Source organism: Salvelinus namaycush, chromosome 5 (assembly GCF_016432855.1).
Source record: "Salvelinus namaycush isolate Seneca chromosome 5, SaNama_1.0, whole genome shotgun sequence".
Classification (NCBI taxonomy): domain Eukaryota; kingdom Metazoa; phylum Chordata; class Actinopteri; order Salmoniformes; family Salmonidae; genus Salvelinus; species Salvelinus namaycush.
Window position 1 is genome coordinate 58,296,885 of NC_052311.1, and position 19,496 is coordinate 58,316,380.

At 44.3% G+C, this 19,496-nt stretch overlaps 1 protein-coding gene and 1 pseudogene across 1 annotated transcript; one reads left to right on the forward strand and one right to left on the reverse strand.

Moving 5' to 3' along the window:
• The first annotated feature begins 431 nt into the window (after positions 1–431).
• LOC120048535 (aldehyde dehydrogenase, mitochondrial-like) lies at positions 432–15,660 on the forward strand. The gene is made up of 13 exons (XM_038994599.1): positions 432–653; positions 1,334–1,438; positions 4,527–4,667; positions 7,289–7,368; positions 8,344–8,455; positions 9,111–9,239; positions 9,321–9,434; positions 9,575–9,677; positions 10,975–11,159; positions 11,740–11,904; positions 14,590–14,747; positions 14,888–15,002; positions 15,198–15,660. The coding sequence occupies exons 1-13, from the start codon at positions 537–539 to the stop codon at positions 15,228–15,230; spliced, it is 1,557 nt and encodes a 518-aa protein (XP_038850527.1). The 5' UTR covers positions 432–536; the 3' UTR covers positions 15,231–15,660.
• A 180-nt stretch (positions 15,661–15,840) lies between these two features.
• Positions 15,841–19,041, reverse strand: LOC120047210 (annotated as a pseudogene).
• Positions 19,042–19,496: the final 455 nt, after the last annotated feature.

Below are 19,496 nucleotides of genomic sequence, written 5' to 3' on the forward strand. Positions count from 1 at the left end.
TCCTTATATTAAGCAAACCAGACAGCACAATGTTTTTTTAATTTATGGATAGCCATGGGCACACTCCTACACTACTTAAGTACTTTACACCACTGGGAATGAGGGTGTGCATAACCTGTCTGCTTGTTTTTGCTCATGATTTCTTGTGTTGAAAATGTGCCCTCATTTATAATATTGCTTTGTTAATGTTTCCCTTACCCAACAGTTTACTCTCCATTCTTTTGGATGTTGGGGAGGCTGTTGCAAAGATGAAGTTAAATATTGTAACAAAATGTGTTTTTGAGGTCTGATTTGCTATTTTTATTTCATTTATGTTATGTTTTACCCCACTGTTTTCCCCTTTATGAACTTGAACGGTATTGATGTAGGCGCTATAGCCTACATTTCACTTTGAAAACGTAATCTAAGGAAGGCTCTACTGTGCATGCTCTTGGGGGCGGGTGACAGATGACGATCGACTTCACTGTACAATACTTTGTGAAAGCCCGCTCTCCACTCTCCCTGGTTGACAAACACCTTTGTGTTGAAGGAGAACCATGCTTCGAATTGTGTTATCCCGAACTTTGCCTAGAATCTCTGGCATTTCCAATTGTCAGTATTCGGCGGCCGCCATCCCGGTTCCAAGCGCACAGCCCCAAGTCCATTATAACAAGGTAAGCGATAAGCATTGACCTGTTGAATGACCTGTTGAGTAGCTATTGTCATTGTTGCACACGACTGAAATGATCGGTTTAGTGTATTTCTGTCATGTGCAATTCATTGCAAGGCAACTAGGCATACGTGAGAATTGCAATATCTTTTGGACTAGATGCATTATTTGTTGTTGCTTGACTAGCTAGCCTACTTGTTGATAACTCTTGTTGACATTTGAAACACTTGACCTGATTGAACCTTGTGAGAACGTACTTATCCGATACATTAGGTCAACTGAATTACATATACACTAGATAATTGTTGGGTATGATGGTGTTGTGCAAAACTGTAATGTGACAGACAGCCAGAAACCTTCCTGGGTTGCATTAATAAAACGTTTGCTAGAGTTGAAAGACCAGCTTGTACATAGACAGCCACAACACATGTACATGCATGTGTTTCTGTTCAATTGTTTTGGGGGAATTTATAAAGAGACTTCTAAACCATTGTAATATTATGTCAGAGACAGTATCTTACAATACTGCACAAATAAAAACTGAAGGGACGTAATGGGATGCAACTGAACAATACAGTGTTTATACTGGCTCCAATTTATTTTCGGTCTATTGGATCAAAGAGTTGTGATAACATATGTAATCTAAACATAGAGCCTAATCAAATCTCCTCTGTCTCATTACAGCTGTTCATCAATAACGAGTGGCAGGATGCCGTCAGCAAGAGGTCCTTCCCCACCATCAACCCAGCCACAGGAGAGGTCATCTGTCAGGTGGCTGAGGCAGACAAGGTCAGTGGCTGGAACTGCCTTGAAACCTGGCTCTGTTCTGTCTAATTACAAGACTTACATGCTCGATTCCTTGGAGTAATCACTGATCTAATATAATTGGATTGGTGAAAGCAGGTATTCCACTAGCCTACATAGCTTGGACCTATGCAGTCGTAATGACTGTCTCAAGGAAGGGAGGAAGACGGCATTTTCAAAGCATTTGAACAGGTCCCTCACTGTTTCTGTATTCAACACCACTACATCTGTAACGGCTGTCATCTTCCTCGTCTGAGGAGGATAAGTTAGAAGGATCGGAGGACCAATGCGCAGCGTGGTAATTGTTCATCTTACTTTAATAAAGGTGAACACTCAAAATACAAAACAACAAAAGTGACAACCGAAACAGTTCTATCTGGTGCAGACACACAAAGACTGAAAACAACCACCCACAAAACCCAACACAAAACAGGCTACCTAAATATGGTTCCCAATCAGGGACAACGATTGACAGCTGCCTCTGATTGAGAACCATATCAGGCCAAACACAGAAATAGCAAAACATAGAAATACAAACATAGACTGCCCACCCCAACTCACACCCTGACCATACTAAATAAAGACAAAACAAAGGAAATAAAGGTCAGAACGTGACAGTACCCCCCCCCCCCCCCCCCCCCCAAGGTGCGGACTCCGGTCGCAAAACCTGAACCTATAGGGGAGGGTCTGGGTGGGCATCTGTCCGCGGTGGCGGCTCTGGCGCTGGACGTGGACCCACTCCACCATTGTCTTTGTCCGCTTTCTTAGCGTCCTTTGAGCGGCGATCATCGCCGCCGACCTTGGCCTGGGAACCCTAATAAAGGGCCCCACTGGACTGAGGAGCGCCTCTGGACTGAGGGGCGCCTCTGGACTGAGGGGTAGCTCAGGACTGAGGGGTAGCTCAGGACTGAGAGGTAGCTCATGACTGAGAGGTAGCTCAGGACTGAGGGGTAGCTCCGGACTGAGGGGCAGCTCCGGACTGACGGGCGGCTCTGGCAACTCCTGACTGGCGGGCGGCTCTGGCGGCTCCTGACTGGCGGGCGGCTCCTGACTGGCAGGCGGCTCTGGCGGCTCCTGACTGGCGGGCGGCTCTGGCGGCTCCTGACTGGCGGGCGGCTCTGGCGGCTCAGGACAGACGGGCAGGTCTGACGGCTCAGGACAGACGGGCGGCTCTGACGGCGCTGGACAGACGGGCGGCTCAGACGGCGCTGGACAGACGGACGGCTCAGGCGGCGCTGGACAGACGGGCAGCTCAGGCGGCGCTGGACAGACGGGCAGCTCAGGCGGCGCGGGACAGACGGGCAGCTCAGGCGGCGCTGGACAGACGGGCAGCTCTGGCCTGCTGAGGCGCACAGTAGGCGTGGTGCCGAAACTGGTGGTACCGGGCTGGGGACACGCACCACTGGGCGAGTGCGGGGAGGAGGAACAGGGCGTACTGGACTCTGGAGACGCACTGGATGCCTGGTGCGTGGTACCGGCACTGGTGGTACCGGGCTGAGGACACGCACCTCAGGGCGAGTGCAGGGAGGAGGAACAGGGCGTACTGGACTCTGGAGACGCACAGGAAGCCTGGTGCGTGGTGTTGGCACTGGTGGTACTGGGCTGGTACGAGGAGGTGGCACCGGATAGACCGGACCGTGAAGGCGCACAGGAGGTCTGGAAGCACCGAGCCTGCCCAACCTTACCTGGTTGAATGCTCCCCATAGCCAGGCCAGTGCGGCGAGGTGAAATAGCCCGCACTGGGCTGAGCTGGCGAACCAGGGACACCATGCGTAAGGCTGGTGCCATGTACACCGGCCCGAGGAGACGTACTGGAGACCAGATGCGCTGAGCCGGCTTCATGGCACCTGGCTCGATGCCCACTCTAGCCAATACGAGGAGCTGGGATGTACCGCACCGGGCTATGAACGCGTACTGGGGACACCGTGCGCTCCACCGCATAACATGGTGCCTGCCCGGTACGACGCTCTCCACGGTAAGCACAGGGAGTTGCCTCAGGTCTCCTACCTGGCTTAGCCATACTTCCCGTGTGCCCCCCCCAATACATTTTTGGGGCTGCCTCTCGGGCTTCCAGCCACTCTGCCGTGCTAGCTCCTCATAATGCCGCCTCTCTGCTTTTGCTGCCTCCAGCTCTGCTTTGGGGCGGCGATATTCCCCTGGCTCTGTCCAGGGTCCTTTGCCATCCAACTCGTCCTCCCATGTCCATTCCTCCTTCTTGCGCTGCTCCTGCTGCCGCTGCCTGTTACCACGCTGCTTGGTCCTGTTTTGGTGGGTTGTTCTGTAACGGCTGTCGTCTTCCTCGTCTGAGGAGGATAAGTTAGAAGGATCGGAGGACCAATGCGCAGCGTGGTAATTGTTCATCTTACTTTAATAAAGGTGAACACTCAAAATACAAAACAACAAAAGTGACAACCGAAACAGTTCTATCTGGTGCAGACACACAAAGACTGAAAACAACCACCCACAAAACCCAACACAAAACAGGCTACCTAAATATGGTTCCCAATCAGGGACAACGATTGACAGCTGCCTCTGATTGAGAACCATATCAGGCCAAACACAGAAATAGCAAAACATAGAAATACAAACATAGACTGCCCACCCCAACTCACGCCCTGACCATACTAAATAAAGACAAAACAAAGGAAATAAAGGTCAGAACGTGACAACATCCTTGGCACGCTAAGACAACAACAAGTTGCCTGAAGCAGAAACATGACAATTAGGTGTGGTAGGAGGACGAGAGGGTAAAATAACCATGGGGAAAAGTTAACCGTAACAACAGGTGTAATTAGAGCACAATCTTGCAGGGGCCAGGTGTGTGACCATCTTTTTGTGTTATTACACTGTTGCAATTGAATTACTTGATGTTATTTTTTTAAATGATGCCTGTTGACCTAAGGGTTGAAACGTTGTTGTAAATAAATATCACCTGCGAGCATGAGCAGCAGTGTGCATTGTTTTCCTTTCTGTTTTCCATTTTTCAAATTATATAATCTAATATTTCTGATTTGGTTTGCTTGTCTTTTCATCTCCCTCTGTTTTCCCTCTGTGGCCTCCTCCCTCTTTCCAGGCAGATGTGGACAAGGCTGTGAAGGCTGCCAGGGAGGCCTTCAGGTTTGGGTCACCATGGCGACGTATGGACGCGTCGGACCGCGGGCTGCTCCTGAGCCGGCTGGCAGACGCAATCGAGAGGGACACAGCCTACCTAGCGGTCAGTGACTCCGTCCCATTTCTGCTGGTCAATGGAAATAAATGATTAACCTGAAGTGGTGTTATGAGCGGCTAATTAGATGCACAACATTCCTGTTCTGGCACTCATGCCAAAGAAAGCTAAATTGTTTGGATTGTATTAGAGTTGACTTGTGTGGCACTGACATACTGCTTTGTCTGATGACAAATGTTACCTTCCAGTGGTGGAAACGTTTTACTCAGAAATATTATCTTTAAAAAAGTATGTTCAGATAGATTTATTTGGCTTGTAAACAGCAGCGCCATATTTTGCAGAGTCACTGTTAGTCCTGTATTCCACAGGTTGCTGACCTGAGCAGCTCCCACGCTGAAGTCACATGGCAGAGATAGAGATGCAGGGTCACGGCTAGGTCACATGATCAACACTGAGAAACCGCTGTGGAAGTGGAGTAAAATAATTCCTTAGTGCTGCTCTTACAAGACATACACAAAACATAGTTGTTGGTGTTATGTTACAGGTTTGGCGAAAGTAATAGGGGAAAGGCTATAGTGGTGAAAGGGTTTCTCTGGGCTTGTTTTGATAAAATAATGAACAGCTTCAGCACAGGAAGCTGCCCTACTTTGCCTGGTAAATGAGGCCCTGCTAAAATCAGATATTAGGATTGTTAGGATTGACAATAGGATTGTTAGTACAGTATTTAGATTGGACTTGATTAACTACTGTCAGATTGGCTTATCAGGGGTGCAAGGTCCATCAGGACTGGAAATAGCAATGATTCTGTCCACGGAACCGGCTCTACCTACATGTTATATATGGATATGGTGTGTATGTGAGAGGGAGTCTGTCCAGAGCCAAGCCAGTGACTCATCGGTACTTGTAAGACAGGCCAATCTGTTTAAGTATGTACAGTCCAATGTCTTCAACATGAACTGTATGTGCCTGTAAATGTTGTATCTAGATACGTTTTGTCGTGTGTGTTATGTTGACCACATATACTCTTGTTTTCCCATTTGCCAAGCCAAATAAATGGTGTGTGGACGACGATAATCTTTGATTCACTCTGATGACGATGAGCCAATTCATTCCCCGGGTTTTGTCTTGCTTGTGCAACAGTCTCTTTTTTTCCCCTTCAAAATATTGGATTCTAATGTGACCTAACTAAAGTGAGGGTTACTGGTGTTTAACTGGACTCTGAACTGATTAACACCCTGTAGCAGTAAATAGTCCCTGTAATTTGATATGACAATGTTATAGTAAAACATCTGTTTTGCCCATTAGCAGCATGTTACAGAGCCTACCTCTAAATACATACTGTATGCTTCTGTGTACAACACTGGATATCTATTAGCTCTTTCTAGGAAGGTATTGACATTTTTTTAATTAACATTTGTTAGGGGGTAGATCAGCTTTATTATTGCAGATGGCGTCCAGCAATGTAATTGTCTGCATTGTTTCCAATCCCCCATATATTTTTTTGTAAAAAAAACACAAATATATATATACACACACACACACTACCGTTCAAAAGTTTGGGGTCACTCTGAAATGTCCTTGTTTTTGAAAGAAAATCACATTTTTGTCCATTAAAATAACATCAAATTGATCAGAAATACAGTGTAGACATTGCTAATAGTGTAAATGACTATTGTAGTTGGAAACAGCTGATTTTTTTATGGAATATGTACGTAGGCGTACAGTGGCCCATTATCAGCAACCATCACTCCTGTGTTCCAATGGCACGTTGTGTTAGCTAATCCAAGTTTATCATTTTAAAAGGCTAATTGATCATTCAAAAACCCTTTTGCAATTATGTTAGCTGAAAACTGCTGTGCTGATTAAAGGAGCAATAAAACTGGCCTTCTTTAGACTAGTTGAGTATCTGGAGCATCAGCATTTGTGGGTTCGATTACAGGCTCAAAATGCTCAGAAACAAAGAACTTTCTTCTGAAATTCGTCAGTCTATTCTTGTTCTGAGAAATGAAGGCTATCCCATGCTAGAAATTGCCAAGAAATGTAAGATCTCGTACTACGCTGTGTACTACTCCCTTCACAGAACAGCGCAAACAGGCTCTAACCAGAATAGAAAGAGAAGTGGGAGGCCCCGGTGCAGAACTGAGCAAGAGGACAAGTACATTAGAGTGTCTAGTTTGAGAAACAGAAGCCTCACAAGTCCTCAACTGGCAGCTTCATTAAATGGTACCCGCAAAATAACAGTCTCAACGTCATCAGTGAAGAGGCGACTCCGGAATGCTGGCCTTCTAGGCAGAGTTCCTCTGTCCAGTGTCTGTGTTCTTTTGCCCATCTTAATATTTTCCTTTTAATGGCCAGTCTGAGATATGGCTTTTTCTTTGCAACTCTGCCTAGAAGGCCAGCATCCTGGAGTCGCCTCTTCACTGTTGATGTTGAGACTGGTGTTTTGCGGGTACTATTTAATGAAGCTGCCATCTAGATCCTTTGAGGCTGTGGAGGGATCCAAATTGTGGATTTAAAAGAAAACATGAATCATCAGTGTACAATGACACCTTTGTTTGACAATGTTACGTAATACAGAATACAGCCTTGCTACTATCTGTCCTCATTTAAACTTCATCAGTTAGGCCATGGCGGAACTCTGTTGACACTTTGACCTTATTTTGCCATAGGAACTGGAGACCCTGGACAATGGGAAGCCCTATGCCGTATCCTACAGCGTGGACGTGCCCATGGTGGTCAAGTGCCTCAGGTCAGTCACAGTAATATAAATTGCAGTGTGTAAGTGTGAGAGCAGTGAAATGAACGCATGCATTTTATCCTTGGGGGATCAGGCTTTCAGCTCGACTGCCCCCAGCCTCTGGAATGCTCTCCCGGATCACCTGAAGGCACCACAGACTCTGGGATCCTTTAAAACGGGCCTAAAAACCTTTCTCTTTAGGAAGGTTTTCTGTTGATAGCTGTGCTCCTTGGTGACCTTGTCCCTTGTAGTGTCAGCTGTGTTCTTTGTGTCAGTTGCCTTCTAACGTTCTATTTGGTTTTTATTTTATGCACTTTGATATTATTCTGTATAATTATTCTGTATAATACATTTATTATTATTACTTTCTGCAAACCAAAATGTATGAGTTGTCATGAATCTTAAGTGCCAGATGTGGCGTTATGCTATATGGTTGAATGTTTATGTTACATTTCAAGTGTGTGTGAAGTTGTAGGGCGAGGCAGAGACAGAATGGTGGGAAAGAAAGGGGGAAAAAGAGGGTGAGACTGACTGTGAATTAGTTCTTACAAGAATGTGACTGCAGACTGCCAAACCTCCCTTATTTGATTGGCTGGCACACAGCACCATGACCTAGACTGCTTGCTGTATACTCACTGTGGATCCAATCACTATCTCAATCTACTGTCTGCTTGTTTACCTTTTAATGGATTGGAAATAGACTCATTTACAGTTTCCTTCTTTGAAAAAATACACATTTCCTTCTACTCTTGATATCTGAACTATAGTTGCTGCAGTTCTATTTCATAATAAACATTTATACATGGTAGCCCTACTGAGTCGAGTGTCCTCCTGGTATTTACTGAATATGGAATGTAGTGAGTACTTAATGCAGTTGAGAAATATTGACATCCCCCAAATCCCTTTTGATATATCTGAAAGGTGTAATATTTTTGAGGATTCTTGAGTCCAAGTGTTTACTGTCTGTGTGTGCATGTGTGTGCACAGGTACTGTGCAGGCTGGGCAGATAAGTGGGAGGGGAAGACCATTCCCATCGATGGAGACTTCTTCTGCTACACCCGTCATGAGCCCATTGGTGTGTGTGGCCAGATCATCCCGGTGAGTGAGTGAAGGAACTGTTCAGGGGTTAGGAATGGACCTCCTTGATGAATCTTAAACTGTTCAGGGGTTAGGAATGGACCTCCTTGATGAATCTTAAACCGTTCAGGGGTTAGGGATGGACCTCCTTGATGAATCTTAAGCTGTTCAGGGGTTAGGAATGGACCTCCTTGATGAATCTTAAACTGTTCAGGGGTTAGGAATGGACCTCCTTGATGAATCTTAAGCTGTTCAGGGGTTAGGAATGGACCTCCTTGATGAATCTTAAACTGTTCAGGGGTTAGGAATGGACCTCCTTGATGAATCTTAAGCTGTTCAGGGGTTAGGAATGGACCTCCTTGATGAATCTTAAACCGTTCAGGGGTTAGGGATGGACCTCCTTGATGAATCTTAAGAAACATTCTCAATATACTTTCTCAATAGTTCATATTCGCAATTTGAACATGATTTGGATATGTAATTTAAGGTGACACCCTGCCTCCAAAACCTGGTAGAGCTGCAAGGCTGTGTGGTATATAGTGGCAGCCTGGACTTTAATGTGTTGAGTGCCTGCATGGATTTATGTCTGTGTACTTTGCATGAGTTTATGCACACGTTTGATATGGTCTGTCTTCACTCTACCGTTCACTCTCTTCCTCTCTCTATCTTCCCTCAGTGGAACTTCCCTCTGCTGATGCAGGCATGGAAGCTGGGGCCAGCTCTGGCTACAGGCAACACTGTGGTGATGAAGGTGGCTGAGCAGACCCCCCTCACTGCCCTGTATGTGGCCAGTCTCATCAAGGAGGTTGGTACACTAATACACACACACACACACCCTCCTTACCACATTTCTTAAGCTCTCTCCTCTCTCTCTCTCTCCTCTCAGGTTGGTTTCCCTCCAGGTGTGGTGAACATCCTGCCTGGTATGGGTCCATCTGCTGGTTCTGCCATCGCCTCCCACATGGATGTGGATAAGGTGGCTTTCACAGGATCTACTGAGGTAAGACAGACCGCCCATACCTCAGGCATCTCAAAGAACTGAGTCACTGCTTTCAAATGGCCAATGTGTTTTGGTGTATTAGTGTATGTATGAGAATGAGCCCTGTGCTGTCTAAGCAGCTCCATGCTCTATGTGTCCAGGTAGGTCACCTGATCCAGCAGGCATCTGGCTCCAGCAACCTGAAGAAGGTCACTCTGGAGCTGGGAGGAAAGAGCCCCAACATAATCATGTCTGATGCCAACAGTGAGTATGGCTCAAGGCAACTTTACTTTTGGGATGGGCATCCAGTTATAAATATGTCAAAAATGGGAACACTTAATTTGGATAGTCAGCTACAGCAATATCTTAAGGAAAGTGTGGTCTCCGTTTTATTTATGAAGTATCAATTGCAGCAGACAGCTGCTACTTTTACAACGAAGGACATCTACCACAGGAGGCTGATGGGATGAGTTATAGGAGTACAGGCTCATTGTAATGACTAATGGAATTAATGGAACGGAGTCAAACTGTCACGTTCCTGACCTGTTTTCTGTTAGTTTTTGTATGTGTTAGTTGGTCAGGACGTGAGTTTGGGTGGGCAGTCTATGTTTTCTGTTTCTATGTTGGTTTTGGGTACCTGATATGGTTCTCAATTAGAGGCAGGTGGTTATCATCTCCTCTGATTGAGAATCATATTAAGGTAGGTGTTTTCACTTTGTTTGTGGTGGGTGGTTGTCTCCTGTGTCTGTGTTTGTTTGCACCATACGGGACTGTTTCGTTCGTTCGTCGTTTTGTGTAGTCATTTTCCTGTTCGTGAGTTCTTCGTGTTATGTAAGTTCTTATGTTCAGGTTCGTCTACTCCGTTTGTTGTTTTGTTTAGTTTCTAGTGAAGTTCGTGTTTTCGTCTTTACTTAAATAAATCATGTCATATCAAGACGCTGCATTTTGGTTTAATCCCTGCTCCTCCTCTTCGGATGAAGAGGAGGAGGAACGCCGTTACACAAACGTGGTTTCCATATGTTTGACGTGTTTGATACCGTTTTGTTTATTCCATTCCAGCATTACAATGAGCCCGTCCTCCTATAGTACCTCCCACCAGCCTCCTCTGAAATCTACTACGGCATGTGCATGTTTGCCTGTGTGTCTTTATTTGTTTGATTGCGATTGCTGTGTCTGACTTAGCCGATATGTTTCGACTTGAGGTTATACACCTTCCTCTTCAAGTCGAAACTTTGCTCAGCTATAATGTTTGCACCGCAGTGACAAATGCAGGATAGGGCTAGAAAACATACCTCAGTCCAGGGATGGAAGATGTCACAGTACTCCTAATTATCCCATATGGAAAATCGAGAAGATTAAAATACTGCTAGTTTTTTAAACTGCCTTTTTCGTCAGCATGCTAGGCTTGCTAATGCTAAAGCAGCCCATTGGATTCCACAACACTTCCAGCAGCTACTCACCCCAAGGCCAGGTGTCAATTTCATGGAGTCCAATGCTGCAAAACGTCAAGTGGAAACATATCGGCTATGTATGACTGTGTTCTCTCTCTCTCTTTCTGCAGTGGCGGAGGCGGTGGAACAGTCCCACTTTGCCCTGTTCTTTAACCAGGGCCAGTGCTGCTGTGCCGGCTCCCGTACATATGTGCAGGACACCATCTATGATGAGTTTATGGAGCGCAGTGTGGAGCGGGCCAAGAGCAGGGTGGTGGGAGACCCCTTCAACATGAAGACTGAGCAGGGACCGCAGGTTAGAAATACTGCATGGTGCACACACCAGACGAGTAGAGTAGGACTTGAAGACACACCCAGACGAGTAGAGTAGGAGTTGAAGACACACCCAGACGAGTAGAGTAGGAGTTGAAGACACGCCCAGACGAGTAGAGTAGGAGTTGAAGACACGCCCAGACGAGTAGAGTAGGAATTGAAGACACGCCCAGACGAGTAGAGTAGGAGTTGAAGACACGCCCAGACGAGTAGAGTAGGAGTTGAAGACACGCCCAGACGAGTAGAGTAGGAGTTGAAGACACGCCCAGACGAGTAGAGTAGGAGTTGAAGACACGCCCAGACGAGTAGAGTAGGAGTTGAAGACACACACCCAAACATAAGACACTGGATAAAAATAGAAGAGCTGCACACTCTATTGTACTGAAATAACTGTGGTACCAGCATTTCCAAATGCAGAGCCTTTATCAGAAAACAACTACAAGAACGCACTTGCATGCATACATATACACAAGCACTTGTAGTCTGGTTTGGTTTATAGCTCTCTTCCTAACACATTAATAAGAAACCCACTTACGAGCACTGTAAAACGGTTCCCTATCTAGGTGGATGAGGAACAGTTCAAGAAGATTCTGGGCTACATCAGCAGTGGTAAGAGTGAGGGGGCCAAGCTGATGTGCGGGGGAGGGGTGGCTGCAGACCGTGGCTACTTCATCCAACCAACCATCTTTGGAGATGTCCAGGACGGCATGACCATCGCCCGTGAGGAGGTACAGCATGGCATTTATAATTAACAACTCACTCTTCATGAAACTGGTTGTCAAGATTCACCATTTTGGCTCTTGGGGCTGCCTTGACAGAATCCCCCTACTGGCTATACCCATGAAAATGGAAAGAAAAGCCTGTATATTTTGCTTGTCTAAAGTATATTTGTGTGGCTATTCTGAAGCTAGAATCCTTAGTTGCTACATTCATTTTTGAACCTTAATGAACTTTAAATTAATTATATACAGTTGAAGTCGGAAGTTTAAATACACCTTAGCCAAATACATTTAAACTCAGTTTTTCACAATTCCTGACATTTAATACTAGTAAAAATTCCCTGTCTTAGGTCAGTTAGGATCACCAATTTATTTTAAGAATGTGAAATGTCAGAATAATAGTAGAGAGAATGATATATTTCAGCTTTTATTTCTTTCATCACATTCCCAATGGGTCAGAAGTTTACATACACTCAATTAGTATTTTGTAGCATTGCCTTTAAATTGATTAACTTGGGTCAAACGTTTTGGGTAGTCTTCCACAAGCTTCCCACAATAAGTTGGGTGAATTTTGGCCCATTCTTCATGACAGAGCTGGTGTAACTGAGTTAGGTTTGTAGGCCTCCTTGCTCGCACTCGCTTTTTCAGTTCTGCCCACAAATTTTCTATGGGATTGAGGTCAGGGCTTTGTGATGGCCACTCCTATACCTTGACTTTGTTGTCCTTAAGCTATTTTGCCACAACTTTGGAAGTATGCTTGGGGTCATTGTCCATTTGGAAGACCCATTTGCGACCAAGTTTTAACTTCCTGACTGATGTCTTGAGATGTTGCTTCAATATATCCACATAATGTTCCTTTCTCATGATGCCATCTATTTTGTGAAGTGCACCAGTCCCTCCTGCAGCAAAGCACCCCCGTGCTTCACGGTTTGGATGGTGTTCTTCGGCTTACAAGCCTCCCCCTTTTTCCTCCAAACATAACGATGGTCACTATGGCCAAACAGTTCTATTTTTGTTTCATCAGACCAGAGGACATTTCTCCAAAAAGTACGATCTTTGTCCCCATGTGCAGTTGCAAACAGGAGTCTGGCTTTTTTTATGGCGGTTTTGGAGCAGTGGCTTCTTCCTTGCTGAGCGGCCTTTCAGGTTTATGTTGATATAGAACTCGTTTTACTGTGGATATAGATACTTTTGTACCCGTTTCCTCCAGCATCTTCACAAGGTCCTTTGCTGTTGTTCTGGGATTGATTTGCACTTTTCGCACAAAAGTACGGTCATCTCTAGGAGACAGAATGCGTCTCCTTCCTGAGCGGTATGACGGCTGCATAGTCCCATGGTGTTTATACTTGTGTACTATTGTTTGTACAGATGAACGTGGTACCTTCAGGCGTTTGGAAATTGCTCACAAGGATGAACCAGACTTGTGGAGGTCTACAATTCTTTTACTGAGGTCTTGGCTGATTTCTTTTCATTTTCCCATGATGTCAAGCAAAGAGGCACTGAGTTTGAAGGTAGGCCTTGAAATACATCCAAAAGTACACCTCCAATTGACTCAAATGATGTCAATTAGCTTATCAGAATCTTCTAAAGCCATGACATTTTCTGGAATTTTCCAAGTTGTTTAAAGGCACAGTCAACATGGTGTATGTAAACTTCTGACCCACTGGAATTGTGATACAGTGAATTATAAGTGAAATAATCTGTCTGTAAACAATTGTTGGAAAAATGACTTGAGTCATGTTCAAAGTAGATGTCCTACCCGACTTTCCAAAACTATAGTTTGTTAACAAGAAATTTGTGGAGTGGTTGAAAAATGAGTTTTAATGACTCAAACCTAAGTGTATGTAAACTTCCGACTTCAACTGTATACCCATTGATTCTTAAAGAATAGAACGTATAAATGCCTCATGATGTAACGGCAGCCTTCCTCCTCTTCACGAGAAGAGAGGGTGTAGCAAGGATCGGACCAACACGCAGCATAGCCAGTGCTCAACATGTTTAATTTAACGATAAACAGTGAACACTTACAACGAATACAAAATAACAAATGTGGCAAACCGATACAGTCCTAGCTGGTGCAGAGAAACACAAAGACAGGAAACAACCACCCACAAACCCCAACACAAAACAAGCCACCTATATATGATTCCCAATCAGAGACAACACAAAACATCTGCCTCTGATTGAGAACCATATTAGGCCAAACATAGAAACAGACAAACTAGACACACAACATAGAATGCCCACCCAGCTCACGTCCTGACCAACACTAAAACAAGCAAAACACACAAGAACTATGGTCAGAACGTGACACATGAGCTTAGTTCATACCCTGTCATACCCCATCAGAACCTACAATATAAGCTTGTTTTACTCCAGTGTTTGTAAACAACAAATGTAAACAAACAATGTATAGCCTCAAAACATGGTTAAAACTATACATGGGATATCACGGATGGTCAGTTCTTGCATCCATAGCACTGTATGAATTTGAGTGTTTTTTTCCCATCCCTTAGCTTTTTAGCGAAACTGTGGCGAGGAGAATGCTTTATTGTTTCAATTAAGTATTCTAGCTCTAAGGAAAGTAGCCAGACAAGCTCATACATGTGTAACATGTTCTCTTCAGAGAACAGATCTCTTTAGGTTAGATTATTTAAATGAATTTATCCTCTATAACACTTTGTCTGTGTTCAGCTCTTTGGGCCGGTGATGCAGATCCTGAAGTTTAAGACTCTGGAGGAGGTGGTTGAGAGAGCCAACGACACAAAGTACGGCCTGGCAGCTGCTGTCTTCACCAAAGACATCGACAAGGCCCACTACATCTCTAGCGGAATTCGCGCTGGTACTGTCTGGTACGCTGATTTCTAGCTGACTTTATTTTACATTATGTCCATCAAATTGTCAATTTCTTTCCGTAGTATAAAAGGTCCAGAAGTTGGCCCATTAAAATACGATAATTGTGTATGTGGTTTGTCCATTTCTTTCTCCTAAGGATTAACTGCTATAATGTGTTTGGAGCACAAGCCCCCTTCGGTGGCTACAAATATTCTGGTAATGGTCGTGAGCTGGGAGAGTATGGCCTGGACAACTACACTGAAGTGAAAACGGTAAGGACCCCATCACTACCAAAATACTGTAGGATAAAATGTTCATGCCCCATTGGGCCACATACGTAAATGTATGAACGCTGTTGCCACACGTTGCATACGTAATAAACAGCAACATCTCATAAGCAGCTGTATCTATGTTCACAAAATGTGTTAATGTCAAAGCTTCAAAACATATTTTATTCTTTACCTCAGGTAACAATCAAGGTCCCTCAGAAAAACTCGTAAAGACGTCTGAACTCTGCCTCCAATCAAGGAAACTAACTGACCATAGGAAGGCTCTATGGGACTAAATCAGCCTTTATTTTGTTTCACAGAGTTAATCAGTTATTCAGTTGGACTTTAGTGTTACTTAGCCTCTGTACTCATCTCTAACTTCATGTAAAGAATTTCCAAACAAGATGAGAAAACAATTACAGGCATGGTGCTGTTAGTTTACACCCAGCTTGTTGTACAGCCGTGTCAAACTTCAACAGCTTATTTTAAGCACTTCATAGAGCATGCCATAATATTTCATAATACTTATTTCAGTCATTATGTTCATCCTGTTTTTATATGGTGAATCCCTGCTACAATGCAGAGTAGTTTTGTACTCTTGTAGAGTGAAAGTGTGAACTTTGAAAGTATTTTGGATAATAAATGCACTTGATACTCGCTATTACTTGTTTTTAACCTAGTGTCATCTGATTCGACACAAACAATAATTTACAAAGTGTTTTATTAATGGGCAAACAATTAAAATGCTTTTATGGAGGAAACAGCATGGGATTAAAAAATATAGATATTGACTGAAAAGAAACATCACAGAACACAATAGTGGCAGTTCTAGTGCCACACAACAATATGTCTCAACATATGTACATTATTTAGGTTGAAGTGTGTAACTCTGGATTGCAGTTTGAAAATAGGCTGCTGTATTACGCTCAGGTGTAATGATAATGATATTGCATTTAGGGAGGAAGTAACCAAAGAGTATACCATACAGACTGCACAGCACAGAGCAAGGATTGACGGAGAGTGTGTGCTTTCCTTTGGTAGACAGGTGCACCGTCAGAGAGATGACCCAAGAGATGAAGAAGATAAGCAAGCTGAAAGTGATAGATTTACCCTCGTTGTAGTTTTTGGGCAGGTCAGTTCCCATGTAGGCAAAACTAAAGCATGCAATACCCAGTACTGTTTGCCGCTTTGCTATCACATAAAAGATGGGGATGACTCCATATGTGCGATCCAAAATTACCTCGCTATACAATGTTATCTGATTGGGCTTGGGTCCTTCAATGGCTATCCACAAAATGCACAGAAACAGCATTATGACAGTGGTTGTGATAATAGTGATCCACTGACCCCCATGCTTGACCCAGAAATCATACGCTTTGGGCAGTTTGGCGGCCATTTTGAAGATACAGACAATCTGGAGGGAGCGAACAGCAAGACAGGACAGGCAGGCCAGATAGAAGACTACAAACACAGAATTGCGTAAGGTGCAGATGGCCTCTGTGGGTTTGCCGATGTGGAAGAAGACACTGATGGAGGACATGGACAAGCAACACAACATGAGGAAGCAGAGCCTCCCACCGGCTGACTTTACTACAGGGGTGTCATTCTTACAAAGGAACAGAACCAAGATGGCCATTGAGATGAGGATGATGGAGCTGGCCTGGAACATCAGAAAAATGGCCAACGGAGCATCAGAATGCAGATACTCTATAGAGTGCTTAGTGCATGAGGTACTGCCAATCCTGGCCCACTCATCCTTTTGGCATGCTATGCAGCTGTAGGGATCGGCTGTTGGAAGAGAAAGTCTGGGTGACAGATTCTAATATGTGTACAGATAACAATCATTCTTGTCATATGATTCATAGGTGTTCTTTCTGACCTCTTGACCTGTCCAGGAAAAACTACAGGCAAAAACAGAAAGTCATGTTGCTCAGTACCTGTGTGGTTGATGTACTTTCCATCAGCGCAGATCTCACACTCAAAACAGCAGGTGTGGAAGCCAGTTTGAACATTTCTGGAGCCAGATTTACACTCACTAGAACACTGCAGAACTGGAGCCTGCAAGAAGTAGGAACAGCTTAAAATATCACTGTGGAAAAGACCAGCATCAGTTATCACTAATTTGAATACCACGCAGTGTTTTGATGGTGTATAATGTATACTTGCATGCTTTTGAAGAATGTAGTACTAACCTTTGTGCCCTCAAACCAATGTATGAGAGTTTCATTAATATGGAAGCTTGGTGTGGGGTTGGTAAGGTATGAGCCAATGTCCACATTAGAACATGTTTCATTTTTGCAGTCCCAGTGTACAATGTCGTAATGAGCTGGTGAGTGCCCGTTCTCATCAAACTCTATACTTTGATTTTCCAATTTTAATTTGACCTGTTGTAGTGCCTCAGTGACCTGGGAATGCAAGACAAAATGGTCAAATAAAAGATAATGTCAATTAATAATCATATTTTTGGTGATGTGGTTGACCATAAGGCTTCATGTTGAAGGAGATGCAGCTCACTTACCATGTAAGGATAAGCAATGATTTCTGAGTTAGCACATTTCCATGTCCCACACCGCAAAGCATTGTGGAGTGCATGAGCCACAGCATACACTGCAGAGTAGATGACAAAGCTGTATGTCGGGTCCTCTCCAATAATTGTCTGGGCACTGGTGGAGTTGCAGTCAGAGCAAATCTGACCACATCTTTCCTTCAAGTCCATGTCAGTGCATGCATCCTCATGTCTGGATTTTACTGTGTTGTTAATGAACTCATCAAATCCTCTCAGGTCCTTGTGCCTCTGTACAGTGACACCTAAGACCGTCCCTATCCTCTCAATCTGACTCTTCTTGATCAACTCTTGGTTCATGGACCATGTCTCACTAGCGATCCATATCTTCTCCTTCACTCTGAGATCTATGGCCTTTTGGATGAAAGGAATGACAAACTCCACATTGGCAAAGACTAGAATAACCTGGACATTGAACATGGCTATGTTGTTGAATAGACGCCCTATTAAGGATTGGTTTTGGGGAATGGTGTCTTGGTACGCCAAACAGATGTTAGCTGGTCTAATCTCATCCTGAAAAACTGCCAAGGCGTCTCTGCTGTAGTCATTATCACCACCGATGAAAGCCACTCAGTTCCAGTTTAACTGTCGGAGTATACGGACTATAGACTCCACCTGATATTTGTCACTGGGAATGGTTCGGTAAAAGGAGGGAAATCTGTTTTTGTAGCTCAGTTGGACACTTGATGCCCCATGAGTCACCTGTTGAAGTAAAACACAAAACAATAATGCTTTTGTGAGAACAAGGATTGTCATATTTGAACAAGCATTACAGTACAGGTACATTTACATTGCAGTGTTCTACAGAACCATTCACGAAGAGTACAAACACAAGGGAGCTACTGAATAAATAGCACCATCATGAGGTTATATTGTGCCATAAAATACTATTTACCATTGGAATCATCTCAGGCATGTACAGAGGGGTGACACTGATGGTTTGGCTGCTTCCAAACGGGCCAGTGACTGAGATGACTTTAGGTCTGTAGTTTGTACCGTTCCACATGGGGATGGCTCCTCTTCCCTTTTGGGTCAGAAATTCCAGAGCAGCCCCATAACTGAGCAAGTCTGAGCAGTAGTCGAAAATCTCATAGCCCAGGCTGACACCAGGCAACAGCAATGTGGAGTTGTTGATCTCTTCAATAGCAAACCTCATGACTTGAATCTGCTGGTAGCTTGCTGAGGAAAATTTAAACCTGGAATGTAGAAGGTTGCATAGTTTTACTGTCAATGTGTGCAACAAAAAAAGTTTGACCTTTACAGTATTGTTTTTCCCCCCCAGGGGTGAAAGCAGACTTTGCCTTACCTGTGACATTGAAGCACCTCAGGTTTTCTGTTTTCAGTGTCAGTCGCTGTACCAGTCACTCCATACTTCTCATGCAGCTGGAATAGTCCTCCCAGAATGTAGTCTCCATCCAGGCTGAGTTGTGGTAAAGAGGAGCATGTGTCACTTTGTTTCATCAGGTGAAATGACACCATCACCACAAGAAACAACATTGTAGGTTTATAAGTAAGAGTGAGTTGTTAGAGCAGAGGCTGAAATGCTCTCCATCTACTGAGGTGACTGATACCAATCATCTTTCACTCTGTTTTACATGTTGCGTTACTTCCTTGTTTGTGTTCCATGCCCCAGATACCTGGATAACCACATCCACCTATCCATGGTCAGGCTATTATGGAAACATGTCTTGAGGTTTATGAAAATATCTGTCAGGTCTTTCACACACAAAATACAAAATAATTAGACATTTCCACCAGAAGAGGCTGGTGGGAGGAGCTATAGGAGGACGGGCACATTAATGGATGGAATGGAATAAACAGTAGCGGTGCATGGGTAAAATCACTGGGGAAGCCAAGACAGAATAAAAAGCCATATTACAACCTGTGTTGTGATAATTGCGTTGTTTGCTCTATAACCTGTTAGTTCATATGCC